Here is a 20,689-nt window from a genome sequence, read left to right on the forward strand (position 1 = left end):
GTTGAGAATATATAAGTATATGGGTCATTAATAGAAGTAATTTTCAAATTTTCTTCCTTCATTTTTCTATACCTTGTTTACAAGATTTTTTATTTATTAAAAAAATTATCGAGTGTCGAGGAAATATAAGTAGATGGGTCGTTAATAGAAAATATATTCAAAATTAATAATAGGATTTTTCACAGTAGATGATGAGGAGTGGCATACTACTCAATAATATAATAAAATATAACAGTGCTCGATCGGTCGATAACTCTTAGAAATTTTGGAGAGTGATTTAAACTTTGGTGAAATCTGATATACTTATCGCAAAAGATAAACAATTTTTTATTTTATAAGGTGGTCAGAAAGTGGTGCACCCCGCTTTTCTTTCCTAATGAGAATACCCAATTTATATATCATATTCTGAATCTACACGAAATTCTTATTTCGAAATAATTCACTTATTGTTAAAATTTATCTGTGTGATTTTCTGACATATGCAACTTAATCTGACAAATTTCATGGTTATGATGAGATCATATCTGGAAAACCCTTCGAAAATGATACAGGATGTATCATATTTCAACAGTAACAGTAGATTCTTGAGGTCAAAAGAAACACTTTTGTACAATTTTTCCGAATCGGCTCGCAGTTTAAAAAATACTGGCTGTTGAAAAACCATAAAAAATTCTATTTTCAGGTCTATTTCACAAACGATTTTATCAAATGGAATTTTTGAATATAGATTTTCATTTATTGGATAAATCTTTTTCAAGTCAAAGACACACCCTGTATATACAGGGGAGTTTCGCAAGGTGTTTCTGAGCAAATTTCCCCTTCACATGAAGATAGTTGGTATTACACATTGAACTCTAAAAGAAGAAGAAGAAGAAAGATTCTTTAAGAGTTCAATGGTATTATATTGTCTGTGAGAGGTGACAGGGATGAAAAAAGATAGGAACATGTGCATATGTTATACGCAAAGATATTACATAATATCTTTGGTTTTACGTAAAACATCCCTAACAACTCAAGTACATTCTATGGACATCCAGGGACGTCTCTCACAAAATAGGAGCATGTACCATACGGCACCACGAGGATTTTGTTCGTGTTGAACATAATGAAAGGTGATTTAGTATGCCCAAACTTCGAAGCATCGAATAATCGTGTTCAAATAGTGGGCCACATAAAACGACGAGTGGCTTATTATGGACCATATCCAAAATTTTGTTTTTTTGGGATATAATTTCAAGGAATATTTTTTTCTTTATATTTCGATTATTAAAATTTCATTTGCTGTAAAATTATGTTTAGAGATAAGATAGAGTTGGCCATATATGCCTCCACTATCTTACTTAATTTGCATTCCGCTCAGTTTAAAATCTTCAGCATAATAAATTTTATAAATCAAATAAGCCGAGACCGAATATGAGAGTATCTGTCATCGATAACAACGTTTGTAATTCCGATTCGGTTTCATTGTTTTTATTTCATTGACTGTCACACGTCGGACTGTTTATTAATTTATTCTTAACTTCCCATGACCAATTTTAAAATATTAGTTGTATGATTAGGTATAATTTGTTTTGTGTATGATTAATAAATGTCTTCTTTTTCGCCTTGAGAAAGGAACAAAATATGTAGTTAGAAACGTTGGCGAATTCATAAGTGATTGTTTTTCAACCTGTCCAAATTCCTGCGATATTTTACTTATTTCAAACATGGTCGTGAATACTGCAGAATAAATTTTATCTTTTTAAGTGACTCAGTTCGTAATTCAGGTATTACTTCCCTTGAGCATTAAGGGTAAGCTGGGTTAGCACAAGTTAGCTGACAATTTTCAGAGTTTATCATTTAGTGACGGCCTTGTGGAATAGGAATTATGGAAAACAGGAAAATTGAAAAATTATTCCAATGCATAAAGATCTCTTAAATAGAAATTTTATTTCAAAAGGACAATCATTCTCTAAATTACACCAAATTCTTCACAATTCATCATATAGCTTCACAACCATTAGATGGCTAAATTAGAGATTACTCCTTTAGAAGGTGCACTTAGGGTGGTTTTGAATTTATTATCGATTATTAGAATTCATCGAACTCCGTGATGTTTCGTGTGAATATGAAGGAAAAATAGCTCCACTAATCACCTTCGGCGAGACTGAAGCTTCTGCCAGAGTAATTATCACCAATTTTTCGCAGTTTCATAATTATATCCTCTTGTCGAGGACCAGAAACAGTTTTACCTCCTCCTGGTATTTTTCTACATTTACCGAAAAATTCTGTAATAGAGAGAGGTACCTAAAAGTATGCGAAGAAAAATAAAACATAACTATTTGTGTCTTCTTGAATTTCGCGAAAGAAAAATCATATGGACCCTTTCAATTTTCAGTTTATTCTTCTCAATTTATAAAAATTGGTCCTCGGAATTGAAAAAAATATTATGATAAAGTGCCTTTATATGCAAATATCAGTTCTCGGTGACTACAAAATTTCCTCAAATTCGATGTTAAATCCATCATTCAGTCGATTATATAATTCAAGATATTTTTTCTAAATAAATTATTCAACAACTGTTTTGATTAATTTTAGGCAAATTCAAGCCAAAAAAAAGTATTTTTCCACACTATGCAGGGTGAGTCTTTGACTCGTACAAATATTTGAACAGTAGATTTTTGAGGTCAAATGAAACACTTTTTTCCTTTACCATTTTTTCTGAATCTGCATGGTTTGATAGATGCAGGCTGTTGAAAAGCCATAAAAACGGTTTTATCGAATGAAATGAATTTCGGGATGAAGTTTTTTATTTATTTGATTAATCCTTTTCGAACACAAAATATCACCCACGTGCTCCAGTTTTCTCATTATAACTACCATGAAAATACCTAAAATTCAAAGAACCCAACTCTAGAAACTAAGTTGGTCGCTAAATAATGAATATTTGAACGTTTTGTAAAATAAAAGTATTCCTCATATTTTCTCGTATAATGCGCCGTTTTCGAGTACTTTGATATTCAAAAAAGTATCTGTGAAATTTGAAAATTGGATGCTTTTACTGATTACTACTCAGATTAAGCTAGTTATTCTGATAGTAATTTTGTTTTTCCAGAGGTGGCATAGCTCTTTATGAAAACTTAAAATGGCTACAGCTTTTTATCAGGGCCGAATCGAGAAAATTGGTATTGAAAAAAAGTGTTTCTTTGGACCTCAACAATCTACTATATTTGTATGAGTCAAAGACTTACCCTGTTTCAGTTAACGAGCATAGAATCACATGAATATCCCACTAATAATAAATGTTTAGCTTATAGCTATTTCAATATCCGACAACCATTTGCGGAACACGATCAGCGATCTGCGTTATGAAATCAGGAGCATGAAATACAGTTATTTTCCTAACAAATGCGGAAAGTTATACTTTTTCGCACGAAACTGTTGCCAATGTTCGGGCAAGTCTCTATGCGACTTGAAATGACTGTAGGAAAAGGGTTGAACGCGTGCCTTTGTAGGAAAAACCTTGAATCACAAACAGTTAAAGAAAAATAGCCGTAAAATAATCTATTCCACCAACCAATATTACACAATTTTTAAATTGATTTTGTTACAGGTATTGGGAGTGAAAACCCTAAAAATTTCAGGATATAAAATTTATAATGAATTAATTATTATTATTAATAGTTTCGATTTCACGCGAAAAGATCATAAATTGTCTAATCTTTATCCGGTCAAAATATTAGTTGAGCCGAGCATTCGCTAGAAGAATAAATCATAATGTTAAACAACAACAGTAAACTGAGAATTATAAATACTTAAATAACTGCTAGGTCAAAATCAAAGCAACAGGTGAACGAGTTCATATAAGTATTCACTATTTATACTGATTAAAAAAGTTTCCGGCTAGCGGGATAGCTTTCCAATATAAACGAGAAACCAGAGATTGGTTTTTCGCTTTAGAGAATTCAATATCGTATGTCACTTCATCGATCGGAGTAGGAATTCTCTTATTGTTACTTTTTATCTGCTAGGAACAAACAAAGTGTTCTCTGATTGAAATAAGAACTATGAAATATTTTAAATTTCTCTAATGATTATGCCTTATGAAGTTGACACTTCAACCATATTTTATTATAATTAGAATTCTGACTGATTTATTGAAAATTTCTCCTAAAATATGAAAAACAATACTGAAGAGATTTTCACCTATACAAAATATACCAATACTATAATAAATTCTTTTCAGAACCAGAATAATTCATATTTGGATATGAAGGCACAATATTCACACAAAAAAAAATGTCAATCAACCCTAGTTTCAGAATCGATCGCTTGAACATCTCAGATTCTACATTTCATCATTCTGATATGAATATTCTTCGATATTTAAGGCGCGGCTGTCCTGTGCACCCTGTGTAAGATAACTTCTCCAGTGGTCAAAGTTGGAATTAGGGTCTCGGTCTCGCAACTACATTTCAACACCCACTGAAATAAAACAGTCAACTTCTTCAGCTCATTTGTTCCAGCGAACCCATCTTCTGACCATAGATCTTCTTCAGCTTCCAGATACTCAGGCAGATATTCACTGATGTCTTCAGATGGGGGAATACCATCGCACATGAATTCTACCTTAACTGTGGTGCTCAGGCTGGGTTTACACGTGGTGTTTGGGGTGGGGCAGCTGCCACAGAATTTCGGACGAAACTTCTTCTTGCTTCTGCATGGGCCGAATCGGATGAAAACTGATGTACTCAACCGGTGTGTTGCTTTGCATTCATGTCCCCTCTGAAACAATGAATTGTTATTCTATTCAAATAAATATCGTTATTGAACAATACAAGAAATGAGCCATTCATTCATTAACGACCATATGCATATATGGATATATCAATATCCAAAACACTTAACAAGTGTTGAATACGAAATTTAGAGATTGATTTTCTTGGAATACTCCTTCTGACAAAAATGATATATCTTTGAAACATCACATTATTAAAAATGAAAAATAAAAATGGGTATTAAAAGTCTAAAGCGTTTTATGAGAATTGCACAAGTTGACAACATCGACTGAAATATGCCTTGATAATAAAGGACAACAAATGCATTCTCTTGATGAGATAGACAAGGATGGCTGTCTATGAAGTCTGTGACGATCGAGGAAGGTCGTAAAATTTTATGGGATTTTTATGGCCGGTTGCAGTTGAAGCTCGCAAGTAAGTACGCGCCTGTAGATCAACAGCTGTTATTTTATAAACAAGCTGATCGGACATTGTTCTTTTCATTGTCTTGTATGCGCTGTTGCCAAATCGTAAACTCCGCACAAAGCGATTTAAATTTTAAAACCCCATATTTGAAGGATGATTTTGAATAGTTTCCGCAGTGAATTTGAAAAAATCATGAATGAAACTAATAATTATTCAGTTTAAACTTGGATATGCAGTGATAACCCAAATTGAGGATAATTCCCCATTCACTAAAACTCTAACTTATTCAGGCATTGTCACTTGTACATTTATAGTGGTATTTCATTACGAATTCTTCTATTAAGAACCAATAAGATAGGTATATATCACACAACAATTATTAGATTGAAGAATTGATTTTTTTTCATTCACAACTCCATTTCGTAGAGAATTCTCTTGTGGATTTTTCATCTGTATTCTATTGCTATTATGCTATGCTTAGTTTGGTGAAAATAATATTGCACCTTTGTCTAAAATTTGCGACGTTCTTTATGATGAATAGTTTTGATCTTGTGGTACGTAAGTTTTGATATCTCGCTTTTCCATCGCTGTTCAAAATTGACCAAATTTTGAAATTTTTATATTTTTTTTTTAAATGGGTACCATCATATGGGATGATATTGAATTTCGAGTTTGAATTGAAGTAGAGGGGTGACCCAAATTCGATGCATCTCGAGACCTATAAGACTTAGAGAAAAAATCTTCGGCCGTTATCAATAAACCTATCTATCCATTGTTTCAGTCACTGAAGATAGAAAAATCATCTGATTTCGTTTCTATGATCTATCTGTAGATATATTTTAGAATGGTTTCCAATCGTCAGTAAGTGAAACGATGGATAGATAGGTTTATTGAAAACGGCTGATAGAAAGCAAATCATAGATATCTTGATTCGTTCTCGAGTTACAGGGCGTTTCTGAAAAATAACTGTTTCAAATATTTCCCTACATATTGGTTTATGTTCGTTTATGCTTATGTTATTCAGTAATTTGTATAATATATTATTATATTTTATGTGATACTCGTAACAGTCGTGATGGATCATAGAATTTAATTACCATTTCAGAGATATAGAGGAGATTCGGTGTTTCTTAATGATACACCATATATTTTTCAACTCGGGTTTTTAGTCGTAGATTTGTCGAAAAGCATCCCATTGACGGTTTTTCAAAAGTGTCATCTGTTTCAAAATTATTCAGTTTTCCGACTTCGGTCTTGACATGGGACTTACAAAGCTTTATCGGAGAATCAACGCTTGATTGAAGAATACACGTCAATTCGTATTCAATCGATAATTCAATCATGAACATTCAGAATATCATTCTCGCATCAAACTATGATCCATATAGGTACATCCATTCAAAGATTCAGCGACTTATTCAATCTACAGTGCGAACCTAAATCATGGAACAATAAATTCATTTTCTCAGACGAAAAATATTTGGCAACAAAATCCTGAAACAGGTCACTTTTTGGTTCACTTTGACTAAATTTGTATGCATTTTTGAAGGATTTTTGTTGCACTCTGTGCCATCCCCATCAACCGTCTAAATTTTTTGAATAGGGAAAGTGAGTCATGTGGCACTTTTTTGGCAATGTCTTTGTATCTTCTTTACAGGTCTGCAGAGATTTTCAAGAAAAAAAATTGTTAGTTCAAAGAGGTTTTCAGTATGTGCACTTTGTCATGGCTCATTTACTTTGAGACGATGGTTACTGATGGTACCGAATGGAAGTCGACCATTACAGTTTTGTTCATGCACAACTTTCAAACGCTTTCAACCCCCCCACGTGAAAAATTAGAATGTGTGAAGCACTGCGCTTCAGTTATGATCTTAAGTACCTAGGTATGTATTAGTACGTTTCTAATGAAGTTGAAACTTGAATTGAAACGATAAAATGTTTCAATTCAAAGAAAGATTTCTGGCAACGCAATTTCATCAATGTTATGCAGTGTTTCACACTGTACGTGTTATCGTCTGTTCTCACAAAGAAAGTGAGTACGCGGTATTTTTCTGAGATATGAGGTGTCCAATATAAAAACTTTTCTCACGTTTTCTTCGATAACATTGAAAGAGTTGGAGTCAGTGTTCAGAATAATGAAGGACTACAATCATTTCAATGAAATATCTCTGACAATTTTAACAACAAAAGCATGGGAAAACTTTCCATTTTTGACAAAGGAGTGGTGCATATTTGGCCTCATGTGTCTTCACGAAATATTTTTGGACAAGGAATCACCTTCTGCATTTTTGCCGCATCTTTAGCAAATACCCTTTGTTTAGTAGTGAAAATTTGTAAATATGTCAAACTGCTGAATGGAGTTTTATTCACAGCGATAAAATTACTCTTTTCTCTTTTATTTCTAATAGACAAGGATTAGAACGCAAGATATATGTGCATGGGTAGGTAAACCTTTTAGCTTTTAGTCGTATTCTTCTCAATATGAATATCAGGGAATTTAATTCTTGCGTTAATTTCATTGTAGTTTTCGGAGTCCCATCTCAAATTCCGCCTATTGAAATTTATTGATTTGTCTATGCGAGTAACCGGTCTCTTTTGAATAGTGATCGACAGGTTTGGCCGCCCCTCCTCAAAAAGTTGGAGGGTAGAGAATTCAATTGCCTGATTGATGCTGAAGGTCCTTCATTTCTGATATTGAATTTTCTACCCGAATAAGTTTCAGAAGCAGGCACGAACGCTACTAATTCTGTTAACTTTTGGGATTTGATCAGTTCGTACAGAACTTATTTGACCGAAGAATTATTCAAGAACCCAGCTTCACTTTTCGAATGAGATTCAAGAATGATTTATATCATTTATTTGTTGGAAGATACTTATATATTCGAGCTTTTCCAACCAACAATTTGGGGACCAATAAATTTTTTCGCAAAAAAAAATTCTCTACTGTCCAATAATTTTTCAGTCCAAAAATTATCGAAATATTTTATTACTCAATAACTCTCTTCTTAGTTAAAAACAATGCTTCTAGATCTTAACAAAGATTCATTTTCATCTTATTCTGCAAACCATAATTTAGCAACTCCTATCGTCACCTTCCACAGTTGGAAGAAAATTTACAAACTCTAACTTCTCTCCAGTTGAGAAAATATATGATAGTCAGGGCTCTGAAGACAAGGTGAATAATAAGGATTTTCTTTCGCATTAGAAATCCATTAATCGCCAAGGGCTACAATATTGTCATTGTCTCAATGAATCTGATGATGAACCAATACTAAAATTTTTATTTCAACAATATTTCCATCGACAGCATCTTTTTCAAAATAAATTGCGCAGTTCTGGTTTGACATCGAAAGGCAGATTACCATATTTTTTTGTTTAGAATAGGTAGTGGAAAGCCCTAAACATATCGAAAGATATAACGGAATATATCATGCCCTGTATGATCAACGATAAATCTTGCGGCCTTTTTCGAATAAGAGGTGTTTGCAACCCTTGTTGGTGCCATTTTGTGAATTTGTCTTTTTGTGAGGGACAATTTTATAAAATACAATAAACTATTCATATTTCATTTCAGACATAACATTCATAACAATGATGTATAATAGGACATGTCAAGAGGGTTGTGATATAAACATAAGAGAAAAAGAAAGAAATGCAATGAAATTGCAAAAACGAAATAAGATGAAAAGTGAATTTGAACCAAGTGAATACAGAGCGAGTATTTGACTCGTACAAATATTTTAATAGTAGATTCTTGAGGTCAAAAGAAACACTTTTTTCCCTTACCATTTTTTCCGATTCGGCCATGATAAAAAGATATAGCCATTTTAATTTTTCATAATGAGCTATGCCACCCCTATAGAAACAAATTTCCCTTCAGAATAACGAATCTATGACACTACACGTCTATGTAAAACAGCGTTGCATTAATCCAAAGTACACAATTTTCCAAATATCACAGATATTTTTTATTTTTGAACATCAAATTACTCGAAAATGGCGCATTATACGAGAAAATATAAGAAACGTTCAAATATGTATTAGATAGCGTCCAACTTAGTTTCAAGAGTTTGGTTATTTGAATTTTTGGTATTTTTATGGTTCGTAAGGGTCATAATGATGAAACTGGGAGACGTGGGTGATATATTGTGTTCGGAAAAGATTCATCAAATAAATGAAAGACTATATTCCGAAATTCATTTCATTCGATAAAACCATAGACTTATAATACATGGACTCACTGTCACGTGACTTTTCAGTAGATCGAGAGGTTGTGTGCATTAAAGAGAGAAGAGCTTATGCGTTCTAATCGAATAAGAAAGAGATGAACTGATTCCGTGTGGGCAATGTCAAAATCATATGATGGATATAAACGCAGACGTTGCCCACAAGGTGTTCATACGTTGAGTATTATTCACATTATATTTATTCTTGAATGAAACTCACATAATTTTTATATTTTCCATTTCGAAGGAATGTTAAGGAATTCCTGTTTGCCTTCTCGGAAGCTTGTTGAACATTTATTATGGAAAATTTTTACAATTTTCGCAGACTTTGCCCACAAGGTGTTGATACGTTGATTATTATTCTCATTACATCTATTTTTGACTAAAACTCACATATTTTTTGACATAATTGATTTCGAAGGAATGCTATGGAATTCCTGTGTGTCTTCTCGGAAGCTTGTTTAAAATTTATTGAAGAAAATTTTCGCATAAACTTGTGTTCTATAACCTTTTGACAGCTTGCCCACAAACTCTCCATCTTATTCAACCTAACGACTTCTCTCTCACAGGCGGAGTCCATGTTATTTTAAGTCTATGGATAAAACCGTTTGAGAGAACTAAAAATAACATTTTTCATGGTTTTTTAACAGCCTGTATCTTTTAAACCGAGCCGATTCAGAAAAAAAGGTATAGAAAAAAGTGTTTCTTTTGACCTCACGAAATTACTGTTAAAATATGTGTACGAGTCGAGAACTCACCCTGTATACCAACTTGGAGCTTGGATGGAATTCATTATTACTATAAAAACATTTCTGAATAAACAGAGTGTTTATTTCTCCTTTAAACTGTCTATCGTTTACTAATTTGTATCACAAAATAATTGTATAACATTATACCAGCCATTCTTGGTGACCTCATTTGTTCGGGTGCACAAACTTGATGTTCGGTATTATAATTTTGGGAACCTGAGCACTTCATAAAGTTATCCGGGATATTTCTTAGAAACAACGAACAATTTAACATATAAATACAAGGAAGCGTCAAGATACCGAACTTTCTGAATATTTCCCTACAAGATTCCCGAGGCTTCAAACCAAAAGCATAATCTTTTTCTGCGCGTTGAACACCCGACCACTCTCCGATAACGAGATTCAAGCAACGACGTTTCGAGAATATATTGAAAAATTCTTAGCCTACCCACTATAGAACCAAACAAAATTTCAAAGTCAAAATTTTTTACTCAACATATTCACCTCTTAATTGGATATATTTATTACAGCGAACCTGCAACTTCTGTAGACCTTTCAAAAAAAATGTTTCTTCTTGTTCTGTAAACCAGACCTCCACCTCTTTTATTACCTCCTCGTTGGAAGAAAATTTACGACCCTTTGAACTTTTTTTCAGTTGAGGAAAGAGATGATAGTCGGATGGAGCCAAATCTGGTGAATAAGGGGGTGTTCTAGTAATTCAAACCCTAAATCACGAATTTTATGACAACATGAGATTTGTGTGCAGGGGCGTTTTCCTGCGAAAACAAAACAACTTTGGATAGCTTTCCGCGTCTTTTCTCTTCAATTTTTTCCCGTAGAGTGGTCAGTAATGTCGAATAGTAATCTCCGGGTATTGTTCTACCCTTATCCAAAAAATCAATCATGATTACTCCATGGTAATCCCAAAAAACTGAAATAAGAACTTTTCCAGCAGATTTTTGGGCATGAAAATTCTTAGGTCTTGGAGAACCAGAGTGTCGCCATTCCATCGATTGTTGCTTTGTTTCTGGATCGTAGAAATGTACCCAAGTCTCATCCATAGTAACAATTCGGTTTAAGAAGTCTACATCGTTTTCAAATCGAGCACAGATCGAACGCGATGCTTCTATCCTTGCACGCTGTTGGTCAACATTCAAACATTTGGGGATCCATTTTGCAGCAATTTTTCTTATGACCAAATTGACGTGAACTATATGATGAACGCGTTCGTATGAAATATTCAGAGCTTCAGATATCCGTTTTTGCCCAATTCGACGGTCTGATAAAATCATGTCATGAACTGCATCGATATTTTCGGGGACTGACACAGAAACTGGCCTTACCGATCGGTCATCATCTGCAATGGAAAATTTACCTCTTGCTTGCAGTCCAATTTTTCACGGTCGCATACGAAGGACATTGATCATCAAGGGTATTAAGCATATCTTCGTTAACCTGCTTACCTCTTAACCCTTTTAAATACGGGCACTTGATGATGGCTCGATACTCCAATTTTTCGATTTTTACAATTTCGTTGGACATCTTCTTTCTTTTAATTTTTTGCGTAGTTCTGTTTTACTTTTTTGACCTCAAAATTCACACTGACACTTCTAATGAGTAATTGTTCGTTGCTATGGTAACGCAATTTTTTTTTTCATGCATGGAACTGGTCTAGGCCTTAGAACATATATACATGGAATGGAAAATAAACATTCCAAAGCCTGGAGTGAGATAGTTGCTTAGTGTCGCCAATCACATTTGAGACAGTTGATTTGGACATCAGAGTCACATCAATTTCCAGTACGAATAAATAGGAAATATGTGAATTTTTCAATTTAAAGCCACTGCCTTAGTGTCGCGCTAGACAGAGAAACATCGAATGTTTGTACTACGAAACATTCAATTGTAGCACTGAATGGCCATTCCATGTATCTATGTTCTAAGGTCTAGGCTAACCAGGTATCAATACATCCTCGTATAACAGAGATGACAGTAGGCAAGGCCATAGTAGATGTTGACCAATGCATCAAGGGGACGAGAGTCCTTCGATCTGTGCAAGGATCTGTAAATTGTATGCAATTTTTTGCATACATTGTCAATCTGACAGAGCCATCTCAAATTTTTGTCAATGCTTAGCACTCCCATTGATGACAAATCGGAAAGTCGAATTGAACATTGATATCGACGATCGGTGAATTAGTCTCACAGTGAATTTTCAACTCCTGGTGAACACCTTTTATAGCAGACTTAAAATAAATGAATTATTCCTATTCACTGATGCTTGGGGCAGTCGGCATGAGGGGGGAATTAAAGACCGGACTTGATATATTAAAAAACAATATAATGAAAATAAATTAAAATATCCCAACATGTAGATATAATATAACAGATGTTCCAGATAACTCAAAAAAGCCACTACTAAAGAGACAGTTATACGTAATCCTTCTCATCAAGAATCCGTTTAGAATTCCCTGGACGAAATCAGCAAAATGTTTTATATGGTTGATTCCAGGACTGCAACATGGGATTCTCTTAACGAACCATCTTTTGCGGTGGGCGTGTTTCTAGTTACTTCTTACTGCAGAGAGATGTTTGGAAGCGTACCAGAATGATTTATCGTCCAATTATTCATACGGTAGCCCGTTTTTTGCGACGATATCTAAGATACTGCTGAGTTCGTTCCCTCGTGCGAACCGAGACCATTAGCGAATTCATGCCGAGGCACAAGTTCGATCAGTTTTAATTATATTTATTCAATTATCATGCAGAATATAGCCACGTTTTCCCCTGTGCGACTATCAAGATTGTTCAGCGACTGTTGAACGATATTCAGGCGTGAAATTTTTGCTCGAATCCTCTTTGATGTTGAGGATTTTTCATCAAATGAAGGTAATTTACATTTTAATATAATTCATGATAAATTCACATCTTAGGCACCATTGCAAAGTTGACATACTTGAAATGAAACAATTAAAGTAATTTGTTGTTAATTCAACAGATCAATTAGGATAAATTCAGACCTGCTATCATAAATATAAAAAGTGCTAGAGTCTGAACAGATCTAGTCAATTTTGACATCGCTCGACTCCGTCAAGAAGCACGTCCCATCGAATAAGAGTAGATGCTGACCATGGTTTCGGTCTCATTTGACCTAGTCAGAGCAACACAACTCCTTTTCCGATGGAATCCCACAGATTTTCTGTTTCGTAATTGTTTTCACACAAATTTGTCAAGATAGCCTGAAATCGTTAAAAATGTTTCATGCTTGTCATTTAAATTGTTACAAGTTGGTAGGTATTACACAGCCTTCTTAATCTGAAGAATTTATTTGCTATGATGAGTAGTTTTGATCTTGTGGTACGTGAGTTTTGATATTTTTAATAATCACAGGTCACTTTTCCATCGATGTATATAATTGACCAAACATTGAAATTCACTTTTATTTAATGGATACCGTCAAACGGGGTGATATTGATAGCTTTTCCGAGTTTGAATACATCTAAACTATCTTTATTTTCGATGTTAAAAAAATACGCCCAATTCCAAATAATCCTCATGCATGAAGACGTTCATCGGGATAATCAGATTATTATAAAATGACTTTTACAAATATTTTTAAGGTGAAAACAAACGCTTTTTTTTACCAATTTTTCCGAATCGGCTCGGTTTAAAAGACACAGGCTTTTGAAAAACCATAAGAAAATGTTATTTGTAATTATTGTGACAAACGGTTTTATCGAATGAAATGAATTTCGGAATTTATTTTTTTATTTATTCGATGAATCTTTTTCGAACACAAGATATCACCCACGTCTTCCAGTGTTCCCATTATGACCATTACGTATCATAAAAATACCAAAAGTTCAGGGAACCCAATTCTTCAAACTAAGTTGGACGCTTGGATATTTGAATGTTTGGTAAAATAAAAGTACTCTTCATAGTTTCTCGTATAATGCGCCGTTTTCGAGTACCTAATTAAAAATTAAAAGTATCTGTGCAATTTGAAAAATTGGATACTTTGGCTGAATACAACTCTGTTTAAAAGATCCGCAGATGTGTAGTGTCACAGATTCAGCTAGTTATTCTGAAGGTAATTTTGTATTTCCGGGGGTGGCACAGCTCATTATGAAAACTCAAAATGGCTACCTATATCTTTTTACCAGGGCCGAATCGGAGAAAATGGTATAGGAAATAAGCCTATCTTTAGAACTTAAGAATCTACTGCTAAAATATTCGTACGAGTCAAAGACCCTGTATATTTCGTCATAAAAAATGAAAACCTTATTCTCGGAGTCATACTCAGATTGGGGTGACATTGATGAATGCCACTGTTTTGCATTTAATCAAGTGGTTTATATTTGAAATTCATCACAGTTAGCCAGACCATATTCTTCTCTGTTTCTTTTTTTTAGAATGTTGCATGTTGTTGAGAGTCTTCGACAATCCTTCACATTTTACATGGGTTCTCATAGTCACCCTTCAAAATCTAGATTAAAAATCAAATTTTGTTTCATTATTTTTGCCAAAGCGCGAAAGCATTGATTTATAACAAAAAAAACTATAAAAAAATAAATGGTGAAAGGTTACCTTTTCGACTAACTATGGCGAGGATGTCGACCGATTACAATTAAGGTAAATTCAAACTGATTCCACCTGCTTAACATCGGGTATCAAAGTCTCCCCATATAATCAATTTCACCCTTCTGACCAGTAGTTCGAAAAACGTTCCTTTACCACTTCGTCGAATTAAATGCTCAAAAACTTTTGTAGACTTCACTTTTATCATAAATAGGTTATTTTGAAGAATATTTTCAAAAAACTTGTGTTAGTACGTGTGGTGACAAATGTGTCAACTAAAATTCTGAAGTTTTTAAAAATTCGTCTGATATTAACTCCAGAAAATTACGAAGTTTTACCAAAAGGCTCCATTTTTCATTCACTGTCAGGCAACAATTTTTTCCATCTGATTTGCTCCTGACAAATTAGTGCTAGATTTTACGATTATTTCAATTTTTTAATTGATTTTATTTCAGAGACTGGAAGTGAAAACCCTGAAGAATTTCAGAAGCCGGATGTTTTTTTTTCTGAAACATTGGTCAAACTTTGAGGACCTGTAAGACGTAAAGGGCATGCTCTACAACTTTCATATCGACAGTTTTCAGTCCCACAGGAGATATGATCACAAAACCGAGGCACATTTTTGCCCCCTTCTCTCGTCGTGCGGAAAAACCTAGGATATTCATATTCGGACATACATACGTGACGCATTACCAGTAACAAATTACGATGATATATTGAAAAATTCTTGCCTACTATAGAACCAAACAAAATTTCAATGTCAAGATATTTATTACTCAACATATTCTCCTCTTAATTGGATACATTTATTACAGTGAACCTGCAACGCCTCTAGACCTTTAAAAAAAAATGTTTCTTCTTGCTCTGCAAACCAGACCTCCGCAGCTTTTATTACCTCGTTGGAAGAAAATTAACGACCTTCTAAACCTTTTTTCAGTTGAGGAAAGAGAGGATAGTCGGATGGAACCAAATCTGGTGAATAAGGGTGGTGTTCTAGTAATTCAAAACCTAAATCAGGAATTTTTTGCATGGCAACACGAGATTTGTGTCCAAAGGCGTTGTCCTGCAAAAACAAAACACCTTTGGATAGCTTTCCGCGCCTTTTCTCTTTAATTTTTTTCCGTAGAGTGGTCATTAATGTCAAATAGTAATCTCCGGTTATTTTTCTACCCTTCTCCAAAAATCAATCATAATTACTTCATGGCAATCCCAAAAAACTGAAGCAAGAACTTGTCCAGCAGATTTCTGGACACGAAACTTCTTGGGTCTTGGAGAACCAGAGTATCGCCATTACATCGATTGTTGCTTTGCTTCTGGATCATAGAGAGGTACCCAAGTCTCATTCATTGTAAAAATTCGGTTGAAGAAGTCTATATCGTTTTCAAATCGAGCACAGATCGAAAATGATGCTTCTACCCTTGCACGCTTTTGGTCAACATTCAACCATTTGATGATCCATTTTGCACCAATTTTTCTCATGTCCAAATTGACTTGAACTATGTATATGACGAACGCATTCGTATGAAATATTCAGTGCTTCAGATATCCGTTTTAGCCCAATTCGAGGGTCTGATAAAATCATCGTCGTGAACTGCATCGATATTTTCGAGGACTGACACAGAAACTGGCCTTCCCGATCGGTCATCATCTTCAATGGAAAATTTACCTCTTTTGAAGCTTGCAGAGTCCAATTTTGCACGGTCGTATTCGAAGGACATTGATCACCAAGGGTATTAAGCATATCTTCGTAAATCTGCTCACCACTTAACCCTTTTAAATACAGGTACTTGATGATGGCTCTATACTCCAAGTTTTCGTTTTTCACAATTTCGGTGGACATCTTCTTTCTTCTAATTTATTGCGTAATTCTGGTTTTCTTTTTGACCTCAAACTTCACACCGACACTTCTAAAGAGTTATTGTTCGTTGCTATGGTAACGCAATATTTTTTATGAAACTGGTCTAGGCTATCTAGATATCACTACATACTCGTATTGTAATTTTTTCATAATTGGTCGATTTTAGAGTCTAACGCTACTGGTCTATAGGTACAGAAATAAAAGCAGCTATCCGCAACGTATTGTACGAAGTTCAAATGAGTGTAACTAGGGAACACATCACCTGCAAACTTTTTGTGAAAATAGACGATAACACAAAAACCACTCTGTAAAAATGGTTGAAAAACTAATCGTTTCTCTTCCTGACTTAACTAATGTATTCCCAGACATTCTTTCTAATATTCTAATAAATTTATCAATTCTGGGTGTTCTATTTTCCATGTCACTTAGTATAGATAATAAAACTAAGGTTATTTAATTTTTCATTGAAGAGTTGAAATAGTCTCTATTTTTTATATGGGTTGGCTCATAGACCGAAGTGATTTTGGTCAATCAGCATATCTGAACATTCCCTGAATCATAAATCCACAAAAAACCAAATACCAAACTCTGATGATTTAAAATTAACGTTAGCTGTTCCAATTCTTCAAAGTTCCGAATATGAGATACGCTGAGAGTGAAAAAACATGAAGAATTATTATAGCCCCCGAATTAAATCGGAAATTTTAACGAACGCTGCGTGTGCAAATTTCGTGACGTTGATGAGAGATGCCCAGGGGAGGTGGAAAAAATCACTTCCGCGTCTCCCATCCAGCATCCAGATGCGGAGCGGACACTCATTATATTCTGCTTCTTGTGTGATAGATGAATCTGAATAATATTATGCAAATTTTGCTTACTCGAACATGAATAATGTGACGTGAAAATCTCTCTCCAAAACGCCCAGTTCATTATTCCGAAACAGAATGAATAATTCACGGATTCGAATCTCTCCTGGGTTTTTCACAGATGCGGTTCATATTAGAGAAGTATGAACGAAGCTTCTAGTCCTCAGACGTCGCATTCCTTCTGCTCTGGCGGGCAAACACAGCTTTCATTAAAATTATACACTGTGAGTCTGCGACTCGGAAAAATATTTTAATAGTGGATAGTGATTTCCTATACCATTTTTTTCGATTCGGCCTTTATAAGAAGATATAGCCATTTTGAGTTTTTATAATGGGCCTCTGTAGAGACAGAATTCCCTGCTATCTTGCTATATCTATGACACTACACATCTGTGAATCTTTTAAATAGTGTTCTATTCAGCCAAAATACCCAGTTTTCCGAATATCACAGATATTTTTTATTTTTGAACATCAAATTACTCGAAAACGGCGGATTACACGAGAAAATATGAAGAATACTTTTATTTTACAAAACGTTAAATAGTTACAATAGTTGGGATCTTCGAATTTTTGGTATTTTTATGGTACGTAATGGTCATAAAGAGAAAACTGTGTAAAGGAGAAATTACATTCCGAAATTAATTCCATTCGATAAAACCGTTTGTGAGACAATTTTTATGGTTTTTCAACAATCAGTATCTTTTAAACCGGGCCGATTTTTGAAAGATGGTAAAGGAAAAAAGTGTTTCTTTTGACATCAAAAATCTAGTATTGAAATATTTGTACAAGTAGAAGACTCACCCTGTATTGATAGTGATAAACAGGAAATGAGCTTTATTTTCTAATAGATCAGTTATAGTTGGGGAGCCGAAGAGGGAAATTCCGGATTTACTCAAGCGTGTCAGATTAATATAAATGAACATACCTTGGACCCTCTAGAGTACCTCTACCAAAAATTAGACCTGTATATAGGGGTAATTGTCTGAGACAGCCTGTCAGAATAGTAAAAAAAAAAGATCATTGTATATACTCGAGCGTGTCAGATTAACATATATGTGGTTAATTACATGTTGAAAAGTATATATTCTCTTAATCTGACATCTGCTTGTCGAAAATGTGTGGGAGGGCGCCAAAGGTACAAAAAAAAAACGTCACGTATACATTCTCGAGCGCGGTGGCGTTTTTTCTTATTTTGAAGCTAATGATTCAAGAATAACGGAAAAAATATAATCTAACAGTTTTAGCAAGCCAATAATTATTGGCCATAAAGGTCACAAAAATAAGTTTTTTTGAATTATCTCCTCCCCTGGGCATCAAATCTTATTCGCATTCAATATAAAAGTTTTAGAGCATAACATTTTCTACAAAAAACAACTTTTTCTACGTTCAAACGTTTTTGAGATATATGGCGATTAATGCGAGGTGTTCAGCGATACATCCTGAAGCTAAAATTCACTCTTTGGAAAATAGTACATTCTAATGTTCAGACAGAGACTGATTTCGAAATTGTCGTCATATTATAGAAATACCTTCTCCTTTTGACAATTGGATGAATGAAGTTTAGACTGGGATTCTACATTGACCTTGCCCTTTCGCATGTGTGGCTAAGCTCCTCGCCCTTATCGCCCTCTGACTCGAGAATGGTTAAGAGTATGTAAAATTGCTTCAGACAAAAGTTGCGTAGAATTTTATTATCTACAACTTTCATGATGAATACAAAAGCGATTAGAGGTACAGGCAGGAGAATATTCGAAAAAAAGCATTCATCATCTTCAAAGTGTCAGATTGAAAAAACCCCCCCTGATTAGTGTCAGATTAATGGTTCAACACGTCTACAACACCGAGATTAACCATCTGTATGAAAATCTGACACGCTCGAGTATGTACGGATAACGATAATAGAAATTGACCTGTTTCGGCATTTTCTCTGAAATCATCCTTGTCGTAGCATAATTGGACTGGCAAATTTTCAAATTGTCACCCTGTATACATGATGGCATTATACAGAGTATGCAGTAGTATAGGTATATGGCAATAAACAGTTAATTTTATTAAACCATTCAACGAGCAATGGTTGTTATTCATGTGGATGAATACAAAATGAGACGAAGTCAGTTTGGATAAGGTGTTCTGGTTGATGTTGCTTTTTAAGTCGCTATTTTAGTATTAAATTGATGTGGCCGATAGGTACTTCATTTAGAAAAGAACACATTTTTTTTCAAATCATCAGTCCAAAATTTTTTATGTAAAATTTCTTCATGAAATGTTTTTGTATTATACGTACCTAAATCTCACAAAAATAATATACTGTTATGGTTCGAGTTTTCCCAATATAATATTGTTTCGTTTAGTTTGTCCAATGAGTATTAGGAATTAAAAGAAATTTATTCATCATGGATGCTATACTGCATTCACATTTATTTTAGCAGTCGGTTGGCCATGAAATAATTTTCTCAAGTTTTTGTAACTAGAACGGAGTAAGGTTGGCACTCATGAAATGTGGTTAATGTCATAACGCCGTTGCCACAACTTATATAAATTGATATTACGAAAGTGCCGAAAGTGATTGAAAAAAGAGACAGGGTTTCAGGCAGTGCTATTTAGAATTCAGGTCCGCTCATTCAAATAGTTATACCCTGATATTCTAAAATCCACAATACGTCAGACGCTACCGAACATATTCAATGTAAGAGAATTTATATAATGTTTCATCTGAATGTAAACGACTTATATTTCAGCTGAATATTTCCACAATCAGAAAGATTGTGAATGAAGAGGATGACAAAGAATTTCCTTCTATTGGGAGATCCAAAAAAGTGGTGGCATTTAAGAATTTTATGTTTGAGTGAATTAATGCGAAAAGTTTACTACAGGATTTTTGATGAATGTCATCGTAGAATAAGTTCCCGAAAATTGATTTTTCTATTTTTCATTTGACTTGTCCTATACATTGTAAATGTCTTGAGTTACCAATAAATACCTAATTATTATTATTATATCAATGCATTAAGATGAACAGCCACAAATACGCACCAGTTGTCCTGCTAATTGTTTATTCATGTGAAATTTTTGTTCAAAGGTGAAGTTCATCTTGATTGAAACTTCCTTTTATTCCTTTTACTTATATTGATGCAAGATGATTTTTTTCGAAGAATTTAACATTATTGTAATTATTTGTTAATTCCTTCGGAAGATACCCATTCCCAACCACTGCATCATATGCATTTCA

At 34.1% G+C, this 20,689-nt stretch overlaps 1 protein-coding gene across 2 annotated transcripts in view; it reads right to left on the bottom strand.

The window, feature by feature from the left end:
• Positions 1-4,179: 4,179 nt before the first annotated feature.
• Positions 4,180-20,689, bottom strand: part of LOC123314445 (CCN family member 1) — an 84,527-nt gene continuing 68,017 nt past the window's right edge. For both annotated transcript variants that reach the window (XM_044899746.1, XM_044899741.1), the window contains exon 6: positions 4,180-4,764. In XM_044899746.1, the coding sequence (XP_044755681.1) occupies positions 4,366-4,764 (399 nt within the window). In that variant the 3' untranslated portion in view covers positions 4,180-4,365. The remainder of the gene's footprint in view (positions 4,765-20,689) is intronic.

This window comes from Coccinella septempunctata, chromosome 1, assembly GCF_907165205.1.
Source record: "Coccinella septempunctata chromosome 1, icCocSept1.1, whole genome shotgun sequence".
Taxonomy (NCBI): Eukaryota; Metazoa; Arthropoda; class Insecta; order Coleoptera; family Coccinellidae; genus Coccinella; species Coccinella septempunctata.